Raw genomic sequence first — 22,843 nt, 5'->3', positions numbered from 1 at the left:
GTAAGGGACTTCCTGTAAGGGACTTCCTGTAAGGGACTACCTGTAAGGGACTTCCTGTGGAAAAACACAAGACATTAAAGAGCCTCTAGAAAGGTTTGAAAGCCTTGCTCTCCTTGGCTGTTCCTTTTAATGTACATTCAAATGGAAATGATTTAAGAAGTACATGAGTGTGAACGTGTGTTTGTTCGTGGTGAGATTCAAACACGTTAACACTAGATTATTACACTAGATGTTTACGTTAAACGTCCACCTCGACCAACCACCCTCCTTTCAGTTTTGCCTTAAATAACCATCTGTCTTATGTGACAATATCAAACGTAACATACTAATTTAAATGTTCTGTATTTACGTTTACTAAGTTACATCTAGTCTAGTCATGTAACCTAACATAAACATATCATACTATATAAAAGGAGTGGCACAGATTTAAGTAAACTATAATGTGTTTTGCTTGGGTTATAGACCTCTCTGTGTCATGTGGTCTGCACATCAGCCAGGCTTGGAATCCACAACCAAAACTTACCACCACAGTTCACACCCATGTTATCTGATTCTGAGCTCACTATGCAACAGTTGTGTGCAGCGATGCAGTTGAACAGGTTCTTGTTCCAAGGAATAGAAAGAAGAAGGTAGTTTGATCACATCACAATAGTTTGATCACAGAACACTAGTACATTTATCAGACTGCAGTGCCTCAATAGGACCGATTCAACCAGGTAAATGGATCAGCTAGTTGTCTTTTGAAATGTGTTATACTATATTATCCATTGTTATTGTATAATTAATGCTACAGCATTGCTTTCCAGGTTTCAAGTTGTGTTAGTCTTTCTCTTTATGATTAATCTAATTGTCTTTTTCAGGGATGAAGGGGACTCAACTAGACTGTCTGTGTCTGATTCTTCTACATCTCCTACACACAGCAGGCTCTGGTACAGTAGAATACACATTTAATATCTCACTGCCTTCAATATCTCTGTGTGTGTGATTAATATGATCTCATTGTGTCTTTAGTCACTATTGTGGTCTTAAGGGTTCTACCCAGTCTAATCAAACGGAGCAGAAGGAGGTCCTTTTGCTCCTCTGTCTACATAGTTCTACTACTATTGTCCATCAGCTCCATTGTGTAAACTGTGGAGATCCGTTTAGGGTGTCTGGCCTAAGGTGATTTCCTCTCCTAGTCTCCTTTCCTTCATCTGCACTGATGTGTGTGTGATTAATATTATCTCATTGTGTCTTTAGTTGCTTGTGTAGTGTTAAGGTGCATAACCTAAGGTGGATTCCTCTCCTAGTCTCCTTTCCTTCCTCTGCACTGATGTAAAAACTCAACTAAAGGTGAATCCAACTCTTCTGTAGGCATCCACCCTATAGTACTACTACACTGCTCAAAAAAATAAAGGGAACACTAAAATAACACATCCTATGTCTGAATGAATGAAATATTCTTATTAAATACTTTTTTCTTTACATAGTTGAATGTGCTGACAACAAAATCACACAAAAATGATCAATGGAAATCAAATATATCAACCCATGGAGGTCTGGATTTGGAGTCACACTCAAAATTAAAGTGGAAAACCACACTACAGGCTGATCCAACTTTGATGTAATGTCCTTAAAACAAGTCAAAATGAGGCTCAGTAGTGTGTGTGGCCTCCACGTGCCTGTATGACCTCCCTACAACGCCTGGGCATGCTCCTGATGAGGTGGCGGATGGTCTCCTGAGGGATCTCCTCCCAGACCTGGACTAAAGCATCCGCCAACTCCTAGACAGTCTGTGGTGCAACGTGGCGTTGGTGGATGGAGCGAGACATGATGTCCCAGATGTGCTCAATTGGATTCAGGTCTGGGGAACGGGCAGGCCAGTCCATAGCATCAATGCCTTCCTCTTGCAGGAACTGCTGACACACTCCAGCCACATGAGGTCCAGCATTGTCTTGCATTAGGAGGAACCCAGGGCCAACCGCACCAGCATATGGTCTCACAAGGGGTCTGAGGATATCATCTCGGTACCTAATGGCAGTCAGGCTACCTCTGGCGAGCACATGGAGGGCTGTGCGGCCCCCCAAAGAAATGCCACCCCACACCATGACTGACCCACCGCCAAACCGGTCATGCTGGAGGATGTTGCAGGCAGCAGAACGTTCTCCACGGCGTCTCACCCCTCTGTCACGTCTGTCACATGTGCTCAGTGTGAACCTGCTTTCATCTGTGAAGAGCACAGGGCACCAGTGGCGAATTTGCCAATCTTGGTGTTCTGTGGCAAATGCCAAACGTCCTGCACGGTGTTGGGTTGTAAGCACAACCCCCACCTGTGGACGTTGGGCCCTCATACCACCCTCATGGAGTCTGTTTCTGACCATTTGAGCAGACACATGCACATTTGTGGCCTGCTGGAGGTCATTTTGCAGGGCTCTGGCAGTGCTCCTCCTGCTCCTCCTTGCACAAAGGCAGAGGTAGCGGTCCTGCTGCTGGGTTGTTGCCCTCCTACGGCCTCCTCCACATCTCCTGATGTACTGGCCTGTCTCTTGGTAGCGCCTCCATGCTCTGGACACTATGCTGACAGACACAGCAAACCTTCTTGCCACAGCTCGCATTGATGTGCCATCCTGAACTCCGTCTCATGCTACCACTAGAGTGAATGCACCGCCAGCATTCAAAAGTGACCAAAACATCAGCCAGGAAGCATAGGAACTGAGAAGTGGACTGTGATCACCCCCTGCAGAACCACTCCTTTATTGGGGGTGTCTTGCTAATTGCCTACAATTTCCACCTGTTGTCTATTCCATTTGCACAACAGCATATGCAATTTATTGTCAATCAGTGTTGCTTCCTAAGTGGACAGTTTGAATTCACAGAAGTGTGATTGACTTGGAGTTACATTGTGTTGTTTAAGTGTTCCCTTTATTTTTTTGAGCAGTGTATATATACTACAGTGTATAGTACTGTATATACTACAGTGTATAGTACTGTATATACTACAGTGTATAGTACTACTATATATACTATAGTGTACCACAGTATAATACTACTATATATACTACAGTTTATATATTTTTTATTTAACCTTTATTTAACAAGGCAAGTTAAGAACAAATTCTTATTTTCAATGACGGCCTAGGAACAGTGGGTTAACTGCCTGTTCAGGGGCAGAACGACAGATTTGTACCTTGTCAGCTCGGGGATTCGAACTTGCAACCTTTCGGTTAATAGTCCAACGCTTTAACCACTAGGCTACCCTGCAGTGTATAGTACTACTATATATACTACAGTGTATTTCAGATCAGAGCAGATGACAGAGGAGAACAATTGAAACTATTGAAACTGTTCATCTGTCTGTTCTCTTCAGAGAGTTTTGAGGTTCTTGGTCCAACTGATTCCATTGTTGCTGTAGCTGGTGATGACATCATTCTGCCCTGTTACCTCAAACCCAACATCAGCGCTGAGGACATGACAGTGGACTGGCTTAACCTGGACATCATAGACGAACGTGTCTTTCGTTACCAAAACCACAGAATCATACGAGATGATCAGATTCCATCCTATAGAAGAAGAACTTCACTGTTTAAAGAGGAACTCTGGAGGGGAAACACCTCTTTGAAACTGACCAGGGTACAAGTCACTGATGAGGGACGTTACAAATGCTTTATTAAAGCAAAGAGCTGGTATGATGATTTCACTATTCAAGTCCTCGTTAAAGGTGAGGTTTATTTTCATGTTAATGTAATAATCTAACTACAGTACAATGACATCACCTCTTTCCTTCATATTACTGGACACAGTATGTGTCTATTTGTTCACAGCTAACAGTCTGTCTGTGTGTCTGTAGCTGTAGGATCCAAGCCAGTGGTGTCCATTGAGGGACACAGAGAGGGAGGGATGGGTCTGCTGTGTGAAACAGAAGGCTGGCACCCTGAGCCTGAGCTGGTGTGGCTGAACAGTAAAGGAGTCCATCTCTCTGCTCGAACTCTTGAGATACATAGAGACTTCAAGGGATTCTACAGAGTCAAACAACATGTCATTGTCCAGGAGACTGACACCAACCGCTTTACCTGCAGAGTCCAACAGAGCAGGATCAATGAGAAGATGGAGACAGAGATTCACCTCCCTAGTGAGTAACAACATAATATTATTTAGACATGAAACACTGGAGATATTGATGTGTTAATGTACAGTGTGTTTTAACCAAAGGCTTTGAGACGACAATACATTCGTGTTTATTATGACACAATCCACTGCTGTGTGGAAGTATGAGTACCAAACCCTGTTGTTGATATGTAGTGATGTGTGGTAGTATTAGTACCCAACCCTGTTGTTGATGTGTGGTAGTATTAGTACCAAACCCTGTTGTTGATGTGTGGTAGTATTAGTACCAAACCCTGTTGTTGATGTGTAATGATGTGTGGTAGTATTAGTACCAAACCCTGTTGTTGATGTGTAATGATGTGTGGTAGTATTAGTACCAAACCCTGTTGTTGATGTGTATTAATGTGTGGTAGTATTAGTACCAAACCCTGTTGTTGATGTGTAATGATGTGAGGTAGTATTAGTATCAAACCCTGTTGTTGATGTGTAATGATCTGTGGTAGTATTAGTACCAAACCCTGTTGTTGATGTGTGGTAGTATTGGTACCAGACGCTGTTGTTGATGTGTGGTAGTATTGGTACCAGACCCTGTTGTTGATGTGTATTGATGTGTGGTAGTATTAGTACCAAACCCTGGTGTTGATGTGTGGTAGTATTGGTACCAGACCCTGTTGTTGATGTGTGGTAGTATTAGTACCAGAATCTGTTGTTGATGTGTGTGGTAGTATTAGTACCAATCACTGTTGGTGATGTGTAATGATGTGAGGTAGTATTAGTATCAAACCCTGTTGTTGATGTGTAATGATCTGTGGTAGTATTAGTACCAAACCCTGTTGTTGATGTGTATTAATGTGTGGTAGTATTAGTACCAAACCCTGTTGTTGATGTGTAATGATGTGAGGTAGTATTAGTATCAAACCCTGTTGTTGATGTGTAATGATCTGTGGTAGTATTAGTACCAAACCCTGTTGTTGATGTGTGGTAGTATTGGTACCAGACGCTGTTGTTGATGTGTGGTAGTATTGGTACCAGACCCTGTTGTTGATGTGTATTGATGTGTGGTAGTATTAGTACCAAACCCTGGTGTTGATGTGTGGTAGTATTGGTACCAGACCCTGTTGTTGATGTGTGGTAGTATTAGTACCAGAATCTGTTGTTGATGTGTGTGGTAGTATTAGTACCAATCACTGTTGGTGATGTGTAATGATTTGTGTGGTAGTATTAATACCAAACCCTGTTGTTGATGTGTGGTAGTGTTAGTACCAAACCCTGTTGTTGATGTGTAGTAGTATTAGTACCACACCCTGTTGTTGATTTGTGGTAGTATTAGTACCAAACCCTGTTGTTGATGTGTATTAATGTGTGGTAGTATTAGTATCAAACCCTGTTGTTGATGTGTAATGGTCTGTGGTAGTATTAGTACCAAACCCTGTTGTCGATGTGTGTGGTAGTATTAGTACCAAGCCCTGTTGTTGATGTGTGGTAGTGTTAGTACCAAACCCTGTTGTTGATGTGTACTGATGTGTGGTAGTATTAGTACCAAACCCTGTTGTTGATGTGTAATGATGTGTGGTAGTATTAGTACCAAACCCTGTTGTTGATATGTAATGATGTGTGGTAGTATTAGTACCAAACCCTGTTGTTGATGTGTGGTAGTATTAGTACCAAACCCTGTTGTTGATGTGTAATGATGTGTGGTAGAATTAGTACCAAACCCTGTTGTTGATGTGTGGTAGTATTACTACCAAACCTGTTGTTGATGTGTAATGATGTGTGAGGTAGTATTAGTACCAAACCCTGTTGTTGATGTGTAATGATGTGTGGTAGTATTAGTACCAAACCCTGTTGTTGATGTGTATTAATGTGTGGTAGTATTAGTACCAAACCCTGTTGTTGATGTGTAATGATGTGAGGTAGTATTAGTATCAAACCCTGTTGTTGATGTGTAATGATCTGTGGTAGTATTAGTACCAAACCCTGTTGTTGATGTGTGGTAGTATTGGTACCAGACGCTGTTGTTGATGTGTGGTAGTATTGGTACCAGACCCTGTTGTTGATGTGTATTGATGTGTGGTAGTATTAGTACCAAACCCTGGTGTTGATGTGTGGTAGTATTGGTACCAGACCCTGTTGTTGATGTGTGGTAGTATTAGTACCAGAATCTGTTGTTGATGTGTGTGGTAGTATTAGTACCAATCACTGTTGGTGATGTGTAATGATTTGTGTGGTAGTATTAATACCAAACCCTGTTGTTGATGTGTGGTAGTGTTAGTACCAAACCCTGTTGTTGATGTGTAGTAGTATTAGTACCACACCCTGTTGTTGATTTGTGGTAGTATTAGTACCAAACCCTGTTGTTGATGTGTATTAATGTGTGGTAGTATTAGTATCAAACCCTGTTGTTGATGTGTAATGGTCTGTGGTAGTATTAGTACCAAACCCTGTTGTCGATGTGTGTGGTAGTATTAGTACCAAGCCCTGTTGTTGATGTGTGGTAGTGTTAGTACCAAACCCTGTTGTTGATGTGTACTGATGTGTGGTAGTATTAGTACCAAACCCTGTTGTTGATGTGTGGTAGTATTGGTACCAGACCCTGTTGTTGATGTGTGGTAGTATTAGTACCAGAATCTGTTGTTGATGTGTGTGGTAGTATTAGTACCAATCACTGTTGGTGATGTGTAATGATTTGTGTGGTAGTATTAATACCAAACCCTGTTGTTGATGTGTGGTAGTGTTAGTACCAAACCCTGTTGTTGATGTGTAGTAGTATTAGTACCACACCCTGTTGTTGATTTGTGGTAGTATTAGTACCAAACCCTGTTGTTGATGTGTATTAATGTGTGGTAGTATTAGTATCAAACCCTGTTGTTGATGTGTAATGGTCTGTGGTAGTATTAGTACCAAACCCTGTTGTCGATGTGTGTGGTAGTATTAGTACCAAGCCCTGTTGTTGATGTGTGGTAGTGTTAGTACCAAACCCTGTTGTTGATGTGTACTGATGTGTGGTAGTATTAGTACCAAACCCTGTTGTTGATGTGTAATGATGTGTGGTAGTATTAGTACCAAACCCTGTTGTTGATATGTAATGATGTGTGGTAGTATTAGTACCAAACCCTGTTGTTGATGTGTGGTAGTATTAGTACCAAACCCTGTTGTTGATGTGTAATGATGTGTGGTAGAATTAGTACCAAACCCTGTTGTTGATGTGTGGTAGTATTACTACCAAACCTGTTGTTGATGTGTAATGATGTGTGAGGTAGTATTAGTACCAAACCCTGTTGTTGATGTGTAATGATGTGTGGTAGTATTAGTACCAAACCCTGTTGTTGATGTGTATTAATGTGTGGTAGTATTAGTACCAAACCCTGTTGTTGATGTGTAATGATGTGAGGTAGTATTAGTATCAAACCCTGTTGTTGATGTGTAATGATCTGTGGTAGTATTAGTACCAAACCCTGTTGTTGATGTGTGGTAGTATTGGTACCAGACGCTGTTGTTGATGTGTGGTAGTATTGGTACCAGACCCTGTTGTTGATGTGTATTGATGTGTGGTAGTATTAGTACCAAACCCTGGTGTTGATGTGTGGTAGTATTGGTACCAGACCCTGTTGTTGATGTGTGGTAGTATTAGTACCAGAATCTGTTGTTGATGTGTGTGGTAGTATTAGTACCAATCACTGTTGGTGATGTGTAATGATTTGTGTGGTAGTATTAATACCAAACCCTGTTGTTGATGTGTGGTAGTGTTAGTACCAAACCCTGTTGTTGATGTGTAGTAGTATTAGTACCACACCCTGTTGTTGATTTGTGGTAGTATTAGTACCAAACCCTGTTGTTGATGTGTATTAATGTGTGGTAGTATTAGTATCAAACCCTGTTGTTGATGTGTAATGGTCTGTGGTAGTATTAGTACCAAACCCTGTTGTCGATGTGTGTGGTAGTATTAGTACCAAGCCCTGTTGTTGATGTGTGGTAGTGTTAGTACCAAACCCTGTTGTTGATGTGTACTGATGTGTGGTAGTATTAGTACCAAACCCTGTTGTTGATGTGTAATGATGTGTGGTAGTATTAGTACCAAACCCTGTTGTTGATATGTAATGATGTGTGGTAGTATTAGTACCAAACCCTGTTGTTGATGTGTGGTAGTATTAGTACCAAACCCTGTTGTTGATGTGTAATGATGTGTGGTAGAATTAGTACCAAACCCTGTTGTTGATGTGTAATGATGTGTGGTAGAATTAGTACCAAACCCTGTTGTTGATGTGTAATGATGTGTGGTAGAATTACTACCAAACCTGTTGTTGATGTGTAATGATGTGTGAGGTAGTATTAGTACCAAACCCTGTTGTTGATGTGTAATGATGTGTGGTAGTATTAGTACCAAACCCTGTTGTTGATATGTAATGATGTGTGGTAGTATTAGTACCAAACCCTGTTGTTGATATGTAATGATGTGTGGTAGTATTAGTACCCAACCCTGTTGTTGATGTGTGGTAGTATTAGTATCAAACCCTGTTGTTGATGTGTAATGATGTGTGAGGTAGTATTAGTACCAAACCCTGTTGTTGATGTGTATTAATGTGTGGTAGTATTAGTACCAAACCCTGTTGTTGATGTGTAATGATGTGTGTGGTAGTATTAGTACCAAACCCTGTTGTTGATGTGTGGTAGTATTGGTACCAGATGCTGTTGTTGATGTGTGGTAGTATTGGTACCAGACCCTGTTGTTGATGTGTATTGATGTGTGGTAGTATTAGTACCAAACCCTGTTGTTGATGTGTGGTAGTATTGGTACCAGACCCTGTTGTTGATGTGTGGTAGTATTAGTACCAAACCCGGTTGTTGATGTGTATTGATGTGTGGTAGTATTAGTACCAGAATCTGTTGTTGATGTGTAGTGATGTGTGTGGTAGTATTAGTACCAAACACTGTTGGTGATGTGTAATGATTTGTGTGGTAGTATTAGTACCCAACCCTGTTGTTGATGTGTGGTAGTATTAGTACCAAACCCTGTTGTTGATGTGTAATGATGTGTGGTAGTATTAGTACCAAACCCTGTTGTTGATGTGTAATGATGTGTGGTAGTATTAGTACCAAACCCTGTTGTTGATGTGTACTAATGTGTGGTAGTATTAGTACCAAACCCTGTTGTTGATGTGTAATGATGTGAGGTAGTATTAGTATCAAACCCTGTTGTTGATGTGTAATGATCTGTGGTAGTATTAGTACCAAACCCTGTTGTTGATGTGTGGTAGTATTGATACCAAACGCTGTTGTTGATGTGTGGTAGTATTGGTACCAGACCCTGTTGTTGATGTGTATTGATGTGTGGTAGTATTAGTACCAAACCCTGTTGTTGATGTGTGGTAGTATTGGTACCAGACCCTGTTGTTGATGTGTGGTAGTGTTAGTACCAGAATCTGTTGTTGATGTGTAGTGATGTGTGTGGTAGTATTAGTACCAATCACTGTTGGTGATGTGTAATGATTTGTGTGGTAGTATTAATAACAAACCCTGTTGTTGATGTGTAATGATGTGTGTTAGTATTAGTACTAAACCCTGTTGTCGATATGTAATGATGTGTGGTAGTATTAGTACCAAACCCTGTTGTTGATATGTAATGATGTGTGGTAGTATTAATAACAAACCCTGTTGTTGATGTGTGTGGTAGTATTAGTACAAAACCTGTTGTTGATGTGTAATGATGTGTGTTAGTATTAGTACTAAACCCTGTTGTTGATGTGTAATGATGTGTGGTAGTATTAGTACCAAACCCTGTTGTTGATGTGTAATGATGTGTGAGGTAGTATTAGTATCAAACCCTGTTGTTGATGTGTATTAATGTGTGGTAGTATTAGTATCAAACCCTGTTGTTGATGTGTAATGATATGTGGTAGTATTAGTACCAAACTCTGTTGTTGATGTGTGGTAGTATTGGTACCAGACACTGTTGTTGATGTGTGGTAGCATTGGTACCAAACCCGGTTGTTGATTAATATTGATGTGTGGTAGTATTAGTACCAAACCCTGTTGTTGATGTGTGGTAGTATTAGTACCAAACCCTGTTGTTGATGTGTAATGATGTGTGGTAGAATTAGTACCAAACCCTGTTGTTGATGTGTGGTAGTATTACTACCAAACCTGTTGTTGATGTGTAATGATGTGTGGTAGTATTAGTACCAAACCCTGTTGTTGATATGTAATGATGTGTGGTAGTATTAGTAACAAACCCTGTTGTTGATATGTAATGATGTGTGGTAGTATTAGTACCCAACCCTGTTGTTGATGTGTGGTAGTATTAGTATCAAACCCTGTTTTTGATGTGTAATGATGTGTGAGGTAGTATTAGTACCAAACCCTGTTGTTGATGTGTATTAATGTGTGGTAGTATTAGTACCAAACCCTGTTGTTGATGTGTGGTAGTATTGGTACCAGATGCTGTTGTTGATGTGTGGTAGTATTGGTACCAGACCCTGTTGTTGATGTGTATTGATGTGTGGTAGTATTAGTACCAAACCCTGTTGTTGATGTGTGGTAGTATTGGTACCAGACCCTGTTGTTGATGTGTGGTAGTATTAGTACCAAACCCTGTTGTTGATGTGTGGTAGTATTGGTACCAGACCCTGTTGTTGATGTGTGGTAGTATTAGTACCAAACCCGGTTGTTGATGTGTATTGATGTGTGGTAGTATTAGTACCAGAATCTGTTGTTGATGTGTAGTGATGTGTGTGGTAGTATTAGTACCAAACACTGTTGGTGATGTGTAATGATTTGTGTGGTAGTATTAGTACCCAACCCTGTTGTTGATGTGTGGTAGTATTAGTACCAAACCCTGTTGTTGATGTGTAATGATGTGTGGTAGTATTAGTACCAAACCCTGTTGTTGATGTGTAATGATGTGTGGTAGTATTAGTACCAAACCCTGTTGTTGATGTGTACTAATGTGTGGTAGTATTAGTACCAAACCCTGTTGTTGATGTGTAATGATGTGAAGTAGTATTAGTATCAAACCCTGTTGTTGATGTGTAATGATCTGTGGTAGTATTAGTACCAAACCCTGTTGTTGATGTGTGGTAGTATTGATACCAAACGCTGTTGTTGATGTGTGGTAGTATTGGTACCAGACCCTGTTGTTGATGTGTATTGATGTGTGGTAGTATTAGTACCAAACCCTGTTGTTGATGTGTGGTAGTATTGGTACCAGACCCTGTTGTTGATGTGTGGTAGTGTTAGTACCAGAATCTGTTGTTGATGTGTAGTGATGTGTGTGGTAGTATTAGTACCAATCACTGTTGGTGATGTGTAATGATTTGTGTGGTAGTATTAATAACAAACCCTGTTGTTGATGTGTGTGGTAGTATTAGTACAAACCCTGTTGTTGATGTGTAATGATGTGTGTTAGTATTAGTACTAAACCCTGTTGTTGATATATAATGATGTGTGGTAGTATTAGTACCAAACCCTGTTGTTGATATGTAATGATGTGTGGTAGTATTAATAACAAACCCTGTTGTTGATGTGTGTGGTAGTATTAGTACAAACCCTGTTGTTGATGTGTAATGATGTGTGAGGTAGTATTAGTATCAAACCCTGTTGTTGATGTGTATTAATGTGTGGTAGTATTAGTATCAAACCCTGTTGTTGATGTGTAATGATATGTGGTAGTATTAGTACCAAACTCTGTTGTTGATGTGTGGTAGTATTGGTACCAGACACTGTTGTTGATGTGTGGTATCATTGGTACCAGACCCTGTTGTTGATTTGTATTGATGTGTGGTAGTATTAGTACCAAACCCTGTTGTTGATGTGTGGTAGTATTGGTACCAGACGCTGTTGTTGATGTGTGGTAGCATTGGTACCAGACCCTGTTGTTGATGTGTATTGATGTGTGGTAGTATTAGTACCAAACCCGGTTGTTGATGTGTATTGATGTGTGGTAGTATTAGTACCAGAATCTGTTGTTGATGTGTAGTGATGTGTGTGGTAGTATTAGTACCAAACACTGTTGGTGATGTGTAATGATTTGTGTGGTAGTATTAGTACCCAACCCTGTTGTTGATGTGTGGTAGTATTGGTACCAGACGCTGTTGTTGATGTGTGGTAGCATTGGTACCAGACCCTGTTGTTGATGTGTATTGATGTGTGGTAGTATTAGTACCAAACCCGGTTGTTGATCAATATTGATGTGTGGTAGTATTAGTACCAAACCCTGTTGTCGATGTGTGGTAGTATTAGTACCAAACCCTGTTGTTGATGTGTAATGATGTGTGGTAGAATTAGTACCAAACCCTGTTGTTGATGTGTGGTAGTATTACTACCAAACCTGTTGTTGATGTGTAATGATGTGTGAGGTAGTATTAGTACCAAACCCTGTTGTTGATGTGTAATGATGTGTGGTAGTATTAGTACCAAACCCTGTTGTTGATATGTAATGATGTGTGGTAGTATTAGTAACAAACCCTGTTGTTGATATGTAATGATGTGTGGTAGTATTAGTACCCAACCCTGTTGTTGATGTGTGGTAGTATTAGCATCAAACCCTGTTGTTGATGTGTAATGATGTGTGAGGTAGTATTAGTAGCAAACCCTGTTGTTAATGTGTAATGATGTGTGGTAGTATTAGTACCAAACCCTGTTGTTGATGTGTAATGATGTGTGAGGTAGTATTAGTATCAAACCCTGTTGTTGATGTGTATTAATGTGTGGTAGGATTAGTACCAAACCCTGTTGTTGATGTGTGGTAGTATTGGTACCAGATGCTGTTGTTGATGTGTGGTAGTATTGGTACCAGACCCTGTTGTTGATGTGTATTGATGTGTGGTAGTATTAGTACCAAACCCTGTTGTTGATGTGTGGTAGTATTGGTACCAGACCCTGTTGTTGATGTGTGGTAGTATTAGTACCAAACCCGGTTGTTGATGTGTATTGATGTGTGGTAGTATTAGTACCAGAATCTGTTGTTGATGTGTAGTGATGTGTGTGGTAGTATTAGTACCAAACACTGTTGGTGATGTGTAATGATTTGTGTGGTAGTATTAGTACCCAACCCTGTTGTTGATGTGTGGTAGTATTAGTACCAAACCCTGTTGTTGATGTGTGGTAGTATTAGTACCAAACCCTGTTGTTGATGTGTAATGATGTGTGGTAGTATTAGTACCAAACCCTGTTGTTGATGTGTATTAATGTGTGGTAGTATTAGTACCAAACCCTGTTGTTGATGTGTAATGATGTGAGGTAGTATTAGTATCAAACCCTGTTGTTGATGTGTAATGATCTGTGGTAGTATTAGTACCAAACCCTGTTGTTGATGTGTGGTAGTATTGATACCAAACGCTGTTGTTGATGTGTGGTAGTATTGGTACCAGACCCTGTTGTTGATGTGTGGTAGTGTTAGTACCAGAATCTGTTGTTGATGTGTAGTGATGTGTGTGGTAGTATTAGTACCAATCACTTTTGGTGATGTGTAATGATTTGTGTGGTAGTATTAATAACAAACCCTGTTGTTGATGTGTGTGGTAGTATTAGTACAAACCCTGTTGTTGATGTGTAATGATGTGTGTTAGTATTAGTACTAAACCCTGTTGTTGATATGTAATGATGTGTGGTAGTATTAGTACCAAACCCTGTTGTTGATATGTAATGATGTGTGGTAGTATTAATAACAAACCCTGTTGTTGATGTGTGTGGTAGTATTAGTACAAACCCTGTTGTTGATGTGTAATGATGTGTGTTAGTATTAGTACCAAACCCTGTTGTTGATGTGTAATGATGTGTGAGGTAGTATTAGTATCAAACCCTGTTGTTGATGTGTATTAATGTGTGGTAGTGTTAGTATCAAACCCTGTTGTTGATGTGTAATGATCTGTGGTAGTATTAGTACCAAACTCTGTTGTTGATGTGTGGTAGTATTGGTACCAGACACTGTTGTTGATGTGTGGTAGCATTTGGTACCAGACCCTGTTGTTGATGTGTATTGATGTGTGGTAGTATTAGTACCAAACCCTGTTGTTGATGTGTGGTAGTATTGGTACCAGACGCTGTTGTTGATGTGTGGTAGCATTGGTACCAGACCCTGTTGTTGATGTGTATTGATGTGTGGTAGTATTAGTACCAAACCCGGTTGTTGATTAGTATTGATGTGTGGTAGTATTAGTACCAGAATCTGTTGTTGATGTGTAATGATGTGTGGTAGAATTAGTACCAAACACTGTTGGTGATGTGTAATGATTTGTGTGGTAGTATTAGTACCAAACACTGTTGGTGATGTGTGTGGTAGTATTAGTACCAAACCCTGTTGTCGATGTGTGGTAGTGTTAGTACCAAACCCTGTTGTTGATGTGTACTGATGTGTGGTAGTATTAGTACTAAACCCTGTTGTTGATATGCAATGATGTGTGGCAGTATTAGTACCAAACCCTGTTGTTGATGTGTAATGATGTGTGGTAGAATTAGTACCAAACCCTGTTGTTGATGTGTGGTAATATTAGTACCAAACCCTGTTGTTGATGTGTAATGATGTGTGGTAGTATTAGTACCAAACCCTGTTGTTGATATGTAATGATGTGTGGTAGTATTAGTACCAGACCCTGTTGTTGATGTGAATTGATGTGTGGTAGTATTAGTACCAAACCCTGTTGTTGATGTGTGGTAGTATTGGTACCAGACGCTGTTGTTGATGTGTGGTAGCATTGGTACCAGACCCTGTTGTTGATGTGTATTGATGTGTGGTAGTATTAGTACCAAACCCGGTTGTTGATTAGTATTGATGTGTGGTAGTATTAGTACCAGAATCTGTTGTTGATGTGTAATGATGTGTGGTAGAATTAGTACCAAACACTGTTGGTGATGTGTAATGATTTGTGTGGTAGTATTAGTACCAAACACTGTTGGTGATGTGTGTGGTAGTATTAGTACCAAACCCTGTTGTCGATGTGTGGTAGTGTTAGTACCAAACCCTGTTGTTGATGTGTACTGATGTGTGGTAGTATTAGTACTAAACCCTGTTGTTGATATGCAATGATGTGTGGCAGTATTAGTACCAAACCCTGTTGTTGATGTGTAATGATGTGTGGTAGAATTAGTACCAAACCCTGTTGTTGATGTGTGGTAATATTAGTACCAAACCCTGTTGTTGATGTGTAATGATGTGTGGTAGTATTAGTACCAAACCCTGTTGTTGATATGTAATGATGTGTGGTAGTATTAGTACCAAACCCTGTTGTTGATGTGGAATGATGTGTGAGGTAGTATTAGTACCAAACCCTGTTGTTGATGTGTAATGATGTGTGGTAGTATTAGTACCAAACCCTGTTGTTGATATGTAATGATGTGTGGTAGTATTAGTACCAACCCCTGTTGTTGATGTGTAATGATGTGTGAGGTAGTATTAGTATCAAACCCTGTTGTTGATGTGTATTAATGTGTGGTAGTATTAGTATCAAACCCTGTTGTTGATGTGTAATGATCTGTGGTAGTATTAGTACCAAACCCTGTTGTTGATGTGTGGTAGTATTGGTACCAGATGCTGTTGTTGATGTGTGGTAGTATTAGTCTCAAACCCTGTTGTTGATGTGTAATGATGTGTGAGGTAGTATTAGTACCAAACCCTGTTGTTGATGTGTAATGATATGTGGTAGTATTAATAACAAACCCTGTTGTTGATGTGTGTGGTAGTATTAGTACAAACCCTGTTGTTGATGTGTAATGATGTGTGTTAGTATTAGTACCAAACCCTGTTGTTGATGTGTAATGATGTGTGAGGTAGTATTAGTATCAAACCCTGTTGTTGATGTGTATTAATGTGTGGTAGTGTTAGTATCAAACCCTGTTGTTGATGTGTAATGATCTGTGGTAGTATTAGTACCAAACTCTGTTGTTGATGTGTGGTAGTATTGGTACCAGACACTGTTGTTGATGTGTGGTAGCATTTGGTACCAGACCCTGTTGTTGATGTGTATTGATGTGTGGTAGTATTAGTACCAAACCCTGTTGTTGATGTGTGGTAGTATTGGTACCAGACGCTGTTGTTGATGTGTGGTAGCATTGGTACCAGACCCTGTTGTTGATGTGTATTGATGTGTGGTAGTATTAGTACCAAACCCGGTTGTTGATTAGTATTGATGTGTGGTAGTATTAGTACCAGAATCTGTTGTTGATGTGTAATGATGTGTGGTAGAATTAGTACCAAACACTGTTGGTGATGTGTAATGATTTGTGTGGTAGTATTAGTACCAAACACTGTTGGTGATGTGTGTGGTAGTATTAGTACCAAACCCTGTTGTCGATGTGTGGTAGTGTTAGTACCAAACCCTGTTGTTGATGTGTACTGATGTGTGGTAGTATTAGTACTAAACCCTGTTGTTGATATGCAATGATGTGTGGCAGTATTAGTACCAAACCCTGTTGTTGATGTGTAATGATGTGTGGTAGAATTAGTACCAAACCCTGTTGTTGATGTGTGGTAATATTAGTACCAAACCCTGTTGTTGATGTGTAATGATGTGTGGTAGTATTAGTACCAAACCCTGTTGTTGATATGTAATGATGTGTGGTAGTATTAGTACCAAACCCTGTTGTTGATGTGTAATGATGTGTGAGGTAGTATTAGTACCAAACCCTGTTGTTGATGTGTAATGATGTGTGGTAGTATTAGTACCAAACCCTGTTGTTGATATGTAATGATGTGTGGTAGTATTAGTACCAACCCCTGTTGTTGATGTGTAATGATGTGTGAGGTAGTATTAGTATCAAACCCTGTTGTTGATGTGTATTAATGTGTGGTAGTATTAGTATCAAACCCTGTTGTTGATGTGTAATGATCTGTGGTAGTATTAGTACCAAACCCTGTTGTTGATGTGTGGTAGTATTGGTACCAGATGCTGTTGTTGATGTGTGGTAGTATTAGTCTCAAACCCTGTTGTTGATGTGTAATGATGTGTGAGGTAGTATTAGTACCAAACCCTGTTGTTGATGTGTAATGATATGTGGTAGTATTAGTACCAAACCCTGTTGTTGATGTGTAATGATGTGTGAGGTAGTATTAGTATCAAACCCTGTTGTTGATGTGTATTAATGTGTGGTAGTATTAGTATCAAACCCTGTTGTTGATGTGTAATGATCTGTGGTAGTATTAGTATCAAACCCTGTTGTTGATGTGTATTAATGTGTGGTAGTATTAGTATCAAACCCTGTTGTTGATGTGTAATGATCTGTGGTAGTATTAGTACCAAACCCTGTTGTTGATGTATGGTAGTATTGGTACCAGATGCTGTTGTTGATGTGTGGTAGTATTGGTACCAGACCCTGTTGTTGATGTGTATTGATGTGTGGTAGTATTAGTACCAGAATCTGTTGTTGATGTGTAGTGATGTGTGTGGTAGTATTAGTACCAAACACTGTTGGTGATGTGTAATGATTTGTGTGGTAGTATTAGTACCAAACCCTGTTGTTGATGTGTGGTAGTATTAGTACCTAACCCTGTTGTTGATGTGTAATGATGTGTGGTAGTATTAGTACCAAACCCTGTTGTTGATGTGTAATGATGTGTGAGGTCGTATTAGTATCAAACCCTGTTGTTGATGTGTATTAATGTGTGGTAGTATTAGTATCAAACCCTGTTGTTGATGTGTAATGATCTGTGGTAGTATTAGTACCAAACCCTGTTGTTGATGTATGGTAGTATTGGTACCAGATGCTGTTGCTGATGTGTGGTAGTATTGGTACCAGACCCTGTTGTTGATGTGTATTGATGTGTGGTAGTATTAGTACCACGCCCTGTTGTTGATGTGTGGTAGTATTGGTACCAGACCCTGCCGTTGATGTGTGGTAGTATTAGTACCAAACCCTGTTGTTGATGTGTGGTAGTGTTAGTACCAAACCCTGTTGTTGATGTGTAATGAGGTGTGGTAGTATTAGTACTAAACCCTGTTGTTGATATGTAATGATGTGTGGTAGTATTAGTACCAAACCCTGTTGTTGATGTGTAATGATGTGTGGTAGTATTAGTACCAAACCCTGTTGTTGATGTGTGGTAGTATTAGTACCAAACACTGTTGTTGATGTGTAATGATGTGTGGTAGTATTAGTACCAAACCCTGTTGTTGATGTGTAATGATGTGTGGTAGTATTAGTACCAAACCCTGTTGTTGATGTGTAATGATATTTGTGTTTTAGGTCAGTTATTTGATCCAACCCCATGGAAAATATCCTTGATTGTGTTATGCTGTCTGGGAGCCGTCACTGTGATTGGGTTATCTCTGGCTGTCTACTGCATATGCAATAAGAATGGTAATGGAGAAATTATATGAACGTTTAATTGTTGGAATGGTTGTATTATACGGATACAGGATAATATACTAAACCTGCAGGTGATTAACATGTTGACACTGATGACTGATTTTACCTGCAGGTGATTAACATGTTAACACTGATGACTGATTTTACCTGCAGGTGATTAGCATGTTGACACTGATAACTGATTTTAATCTGCAGGTGTGATAATAGTTCAACTTAAACTGCAGTGGGAAAAGTAGTAGTTTTATTGTCCTTAACTCTGATTCACCGGGATCACTGATGGACCAGTCACATTAATGTTGATGTTCTAGAACAGGATGTGTTGAGACTGTGGAGGACCACTAGACTAGAGAGAGGTCGTCTCTGATACACCTGGATCACTGATGGACCAGTCACATTAATGTTGATGTTCTAGAACAGGATGTGTTGAGACTGTAGAGGACCACTAGACTAGAGAGAGGTCATCTCTGATACACCTGGATCACTGGTGGACCAGTCACATTTAATGTGAATGAAATTACAAAGTGGTGGTAGGGTAGAATATCTTCATTGGAGAAGTTGTCTCACAGAGGTACTCTGGAACTCAATTAGATGGTGGAACTCAATTAGAATTGCGACGTTTGAGAAGTGATATGAGTCCCAGAGACAGACTACATCTTCTAATGTTCATGTTAATGATGTTCTCACCGTCTTCCATCAACTCTACATATTTACAGATGACCTCACTGAGCAGCGAGGTAAGTGGTGTCTTCATATATTGGTATGGCAGGGTAGCCTAGTGGTTAGAGTGTTGGACTAGTAACTGGAAGGTTGCAAGTTCAAATCCCCAAGCTGACAAGGTACAAATCTGCCGTTCTGCCCCTGAACAGGCAGTTAACTCACTGTTCCTAGGCCGTTATTGAAAATAAGATTTTTTTCTTAACTGACTTGTAAATAAAAGATAAAATAAAAAATTTAAATTACTTGGCAAGAATTATTTGAAGAATTTAAAGTCTTTTTTTGGTTGCTGAGCACATTTATGTTCCTTCTGATGTTGGAACAGTGATATGAGACAAGGGTCGGGATTCAATTCAGGGCGCATTATAACACAGCACACTATAACAGACTTTTAAAGGTATTTTAAGCTTGAGTCGACATGTTTACAATGAATGTGATCTCTGTGAATGATGGTGGAAAATGCCTTTAAAAAGTGCTTTGTCAGCTGTGAAGTGCCCTGCAGTATAGTGCACATTGGATTGAATCCTGACCAAGAAGTCCCAGAGAGAGACTACATCTTCTAAAGATCATGTTAATGATGTTCTCTCTCTCTCTGTCTTCCATCTACATATTTACAGATGACCTCAAGAAGGATAATAGTAAGTAGTGTCTTCAGATCATCACTTTGATAATATTATTAGAACCACAAAAGTAAAAAAAATAAAAATATTTCCCGACTTCAAGTACAAAAACATTTTAAGAAGGTTATTTTGAGCTCATTGAAGATGTTCCTTCTGATGTTGGAATAGTGATATGAGACAAGGAGTCCCAGAGAGAGACTACATCTTCTAGTGTTCATGTTAATCTGTCTGGGTATTTGGACAGCGGAACCCCTCGCCAACAGCCAATGAAATTGCAGGGCGCCATATACAAATCAACAGAAATCTCATAAATCAAATTTCTCAAACATAGGCACCATTTTAAAGATACAATTCTCGTTAATCCAGCCACTGTGTCTGATTTTAAAAATGCTTTACAGCGAAAGCTCCACAAACGATTATGTTAGGTCACCAACAAGTCACAGAAATACACAGCCATTTTTCCAGCCAAAGAGAGGAGTCACAAAAAGCACAAAAAGAGAGATAATTGATCACTAACCTTTGATGATCTTCATCAGGTGACACTCATTTATTATTATTTTTTTATTTCACCTTTATTTAACCAGGTAGGCTAGTTGAGAACAAGTTTTCATTTACAACTGCGATCTGGCCAAGATAAGGCATAGCAGTGTGAACAGACAACAACACAGAGTTACACATGGAGTAAAGAATAAACAAGTCAATAACAGTAGAAGAAAAAAAGAGTCTATATACATTGTGTGCAAAAGGCATGAGGAGGTAGGCGAATAATTAAAATTTTGCAGATTAACACTGGAGTGATAAATGAGGGTAGGTAAATTGGGTGGGCTATTTACCGATAGACTATGTACAGCTGCAGCGATCGGTTAGCTGCTCAGATAGCAGATGTTTGAAGTTGGTGAGGGAGATAAAAGTCTCCAACTTCAGCGATTTTTGCAATTTGTTCGAGTCACAGGCAGCAGAGAACTGGAAAGAAAGGCGACCAAATGAGGTGTTGGCTTTAGGGATGATCAGTGAGATACACCTGCTGGAGCGCGTGCTACGGGTGGGTGTTGCCATCGTGACCAGTGAACTGAGATAAGGCGGAGCTTTACCTAGCATGGACTTGTAGATGACCTGGAGCCAGTGGGTCTGGCGACGAATATGTAGCGAGGGCCAGCTGACTAGATCATACAGGTCGCAGTGGTGGGTGGTATAAGGTGCTTTAGTAACAAAACGGATGGCACTGTGATAAACTGCATCTAGTTTGCTGAGTAGAGTATTGGAAGCTATTTTGTAGATTTTGCCAAAGTCGAGGATCGGTAGGATAGTCAATTTTACTAGGGTAAGTTTGGAGGCGTGAGTAGAAAGCCGACTCTAGATTTGATTTTAGATTGGAGATGTTTGATATGAGTCTGGAAGGAGAGTTTACAGTCTAGCCAGACACCTAGGTACTTATAGTCCACATATTCTAGGTCGGAACCATCCAGGGTGGTGATGCTAGTCGGGCGTGCGGGTGCAGGCAGCGAACGGTTGAAAAGCATGCATTTGGTTTTACTAGCGTTTAAGAGCAGTTGGAGGCCACGGAAGGAGTGTTGTATGGCATTGAAGCGCGTTTGAAGGTTAGATAGCACAGTGTCCAAGGAAGGGCCAGAAGTATACAGAATGGTGTCGTCTGCGTAGAGGTTGATCAGGGAATCGCCCGCAGTAAGAGCAACATCATTGATATATACAGAGAAAAGAGTCAGCCCGAGAATTGAACCCTGTGGCACCCCCATAGAGACTGCCAGAGGACCGGACAACATGCCCTCCAATTTGACACACTGAACTCTGTCTGCAAAGTAGTTGGTGAACCAGGCAAGGCAGTCATTAGAAAAACAGAGGTTACTGAGTCTGCCGATAAGAATATGGTGATTGACAGAGTCGAAAGCCTTGGCAAGGTCGATGAAGACGGCTGCACAGTACTGTCTTTTATCGATGGCGGTTATGATATCGTTTAGTACCTTGAGCGTGGCTGAGGTGCACCCGTGACCGGCTCGGAAACCAGATTGCACAGCGGAGAAGGTACGGTGGGATTCGAGATGGTCAGTGACCTGTTTGTTGACTTGGCTTTCGAAGACCTTAGATAGGCAGGGCAGGATGGATATAGGTCTGTAACAGTTTGGGTCTAGGGTGTCTCCCCCTTTGAAGAGGGGGATGACTGCGGCAGCTTTCCAATCATTGGGGATCTCAGACGATATGAAAGAGAGGTTGAACAGGCTGGTAATAGGGGTTGCGACAATGGCGGCGGATAGTTTCAGAAATAGAGGGTCCAGATTGTCAAGCCCAGCTGATTTGTACGGGGTCCAGGTTTTGCAGCTCTTTCAGAACATCTGCTATCTGGATTTGGGTAAAGGAGAAGCTGGAGAGGCTTGGGCGAGTAGCTGCGGGGGGGCGGAGCTGTTGGCCGAGGTTGGAGTAGCCAGGAGGAGGGCATGGCCAGCCGTTGAGAAATACTTGTTGAAGTTTTCGATAATCATGGATTTATCGGTGGTGACCGTGTTACCTAGCCTCAGTGCAGTGGGCAGCTGGGAGGAGGTGCTCTTGTTCTCCATGGACTTTACAGTGTCCCAGAACCTTTTGGAGTTGGAGCTACAGGATGCAAATTTCTGCTTTTTGCTTTGCCTGACTGCGTGTATTGGTTCCTGACTTCCCTGAACAGTTGCATATCGCGGGGACTGTTCGATGCTATTGCAGTCCGCCACAGGATGTTTTTGTGCTGGTCGAGGGCAGTCAGGTATGGAGTGAATCAAGGGCTGTATCTGTTCTTAGTTCTGCATTTTTTGAACGGAGCATGCTTATCTAAAATGGTGAGGAAGTTATTTTTAAAGAATGACCAGGCATCACCAACTGACGGGATGAGGTCAATATCCTTCCAGGATACCCGGGCCAGGTCGATTAGAAAGGCCTGCTCGCAGAAGTGTTTTAGGGAGCGTTTGACAGTGATGAGGGGTTGTCGTTTGACTGCGGACCCGTAGCGGATACAGGCAATGAGCTAGTGATCGCTGAGATCCTGGTTGAAGACAGCGGAGGTGTATTTGGAGGGCCAGTTGGTCAGGATGACGTCTATAAGGGTGCCCTTGTTTACAGATTTAGGGTTGTACCTGGTGGGTTCC

General features: G+C 40.6%; 1 protein-coding gene across 1 annotated transcript in view; it reads left to right on the top strand.

Annotated features, from left to right (window-relative positions):
- The first annotated feature begins 524 nt into the window (after nt 1–524).
- LOC109885886 (butyrophilin subfamily 2 member A1-like) overlaps nt 525–22,843 on the top strand; it is a 46,618-nt gene continuing 24,299 nt past the window's right edge. The window contains exons 1-7 of the mRNA XM_031812999.1: nt 525–716; nt 861–929; nt 3,347–3,697; nt 3,827–4,108; nt 18,256–18,369; nt 19,092–19,112; nt 19,710–19,730. Coding sequence (XP_031668859.1) covers nt 863–929; nt 3,347–3,697; nt 3,827–4,108; nt 18,256–18,369; nt 19,092–19,112; nt 19,710–19,730 — 856 coding nt within the window. The 5' untranslated portion in view covers nt 525–716; nt 861–862. The remainder of the gene's footprint in view (nt 717–860; nt 930–3,346; nt 3,698–3,826; nt 4,109–18,255; nt 18,370–19,091; nt 19,113–19,709; nt 19,731–22,843) is intronic.

Source organism: Oncorhynchus kisutch, unplaced genomic scaffold, assembly GCF_002021735.2.
Source record: "Oncorhynchus kisutch isolate 150728-3 unplaced genomic scaffold, Okis_V2 Okis04b-Okis11a_hom, whole genome shotgun sequence".
Lineage (NCBI taxonomy): Eukaryota > Metazoa > Chordata > Actinopteri > Salmoniformes > Salmonidae > Oncorhynchus > Oncorhynchus kisutch.
This window is presented reverse-complemented; position numbering and strand designations above follow the sequence as displayed.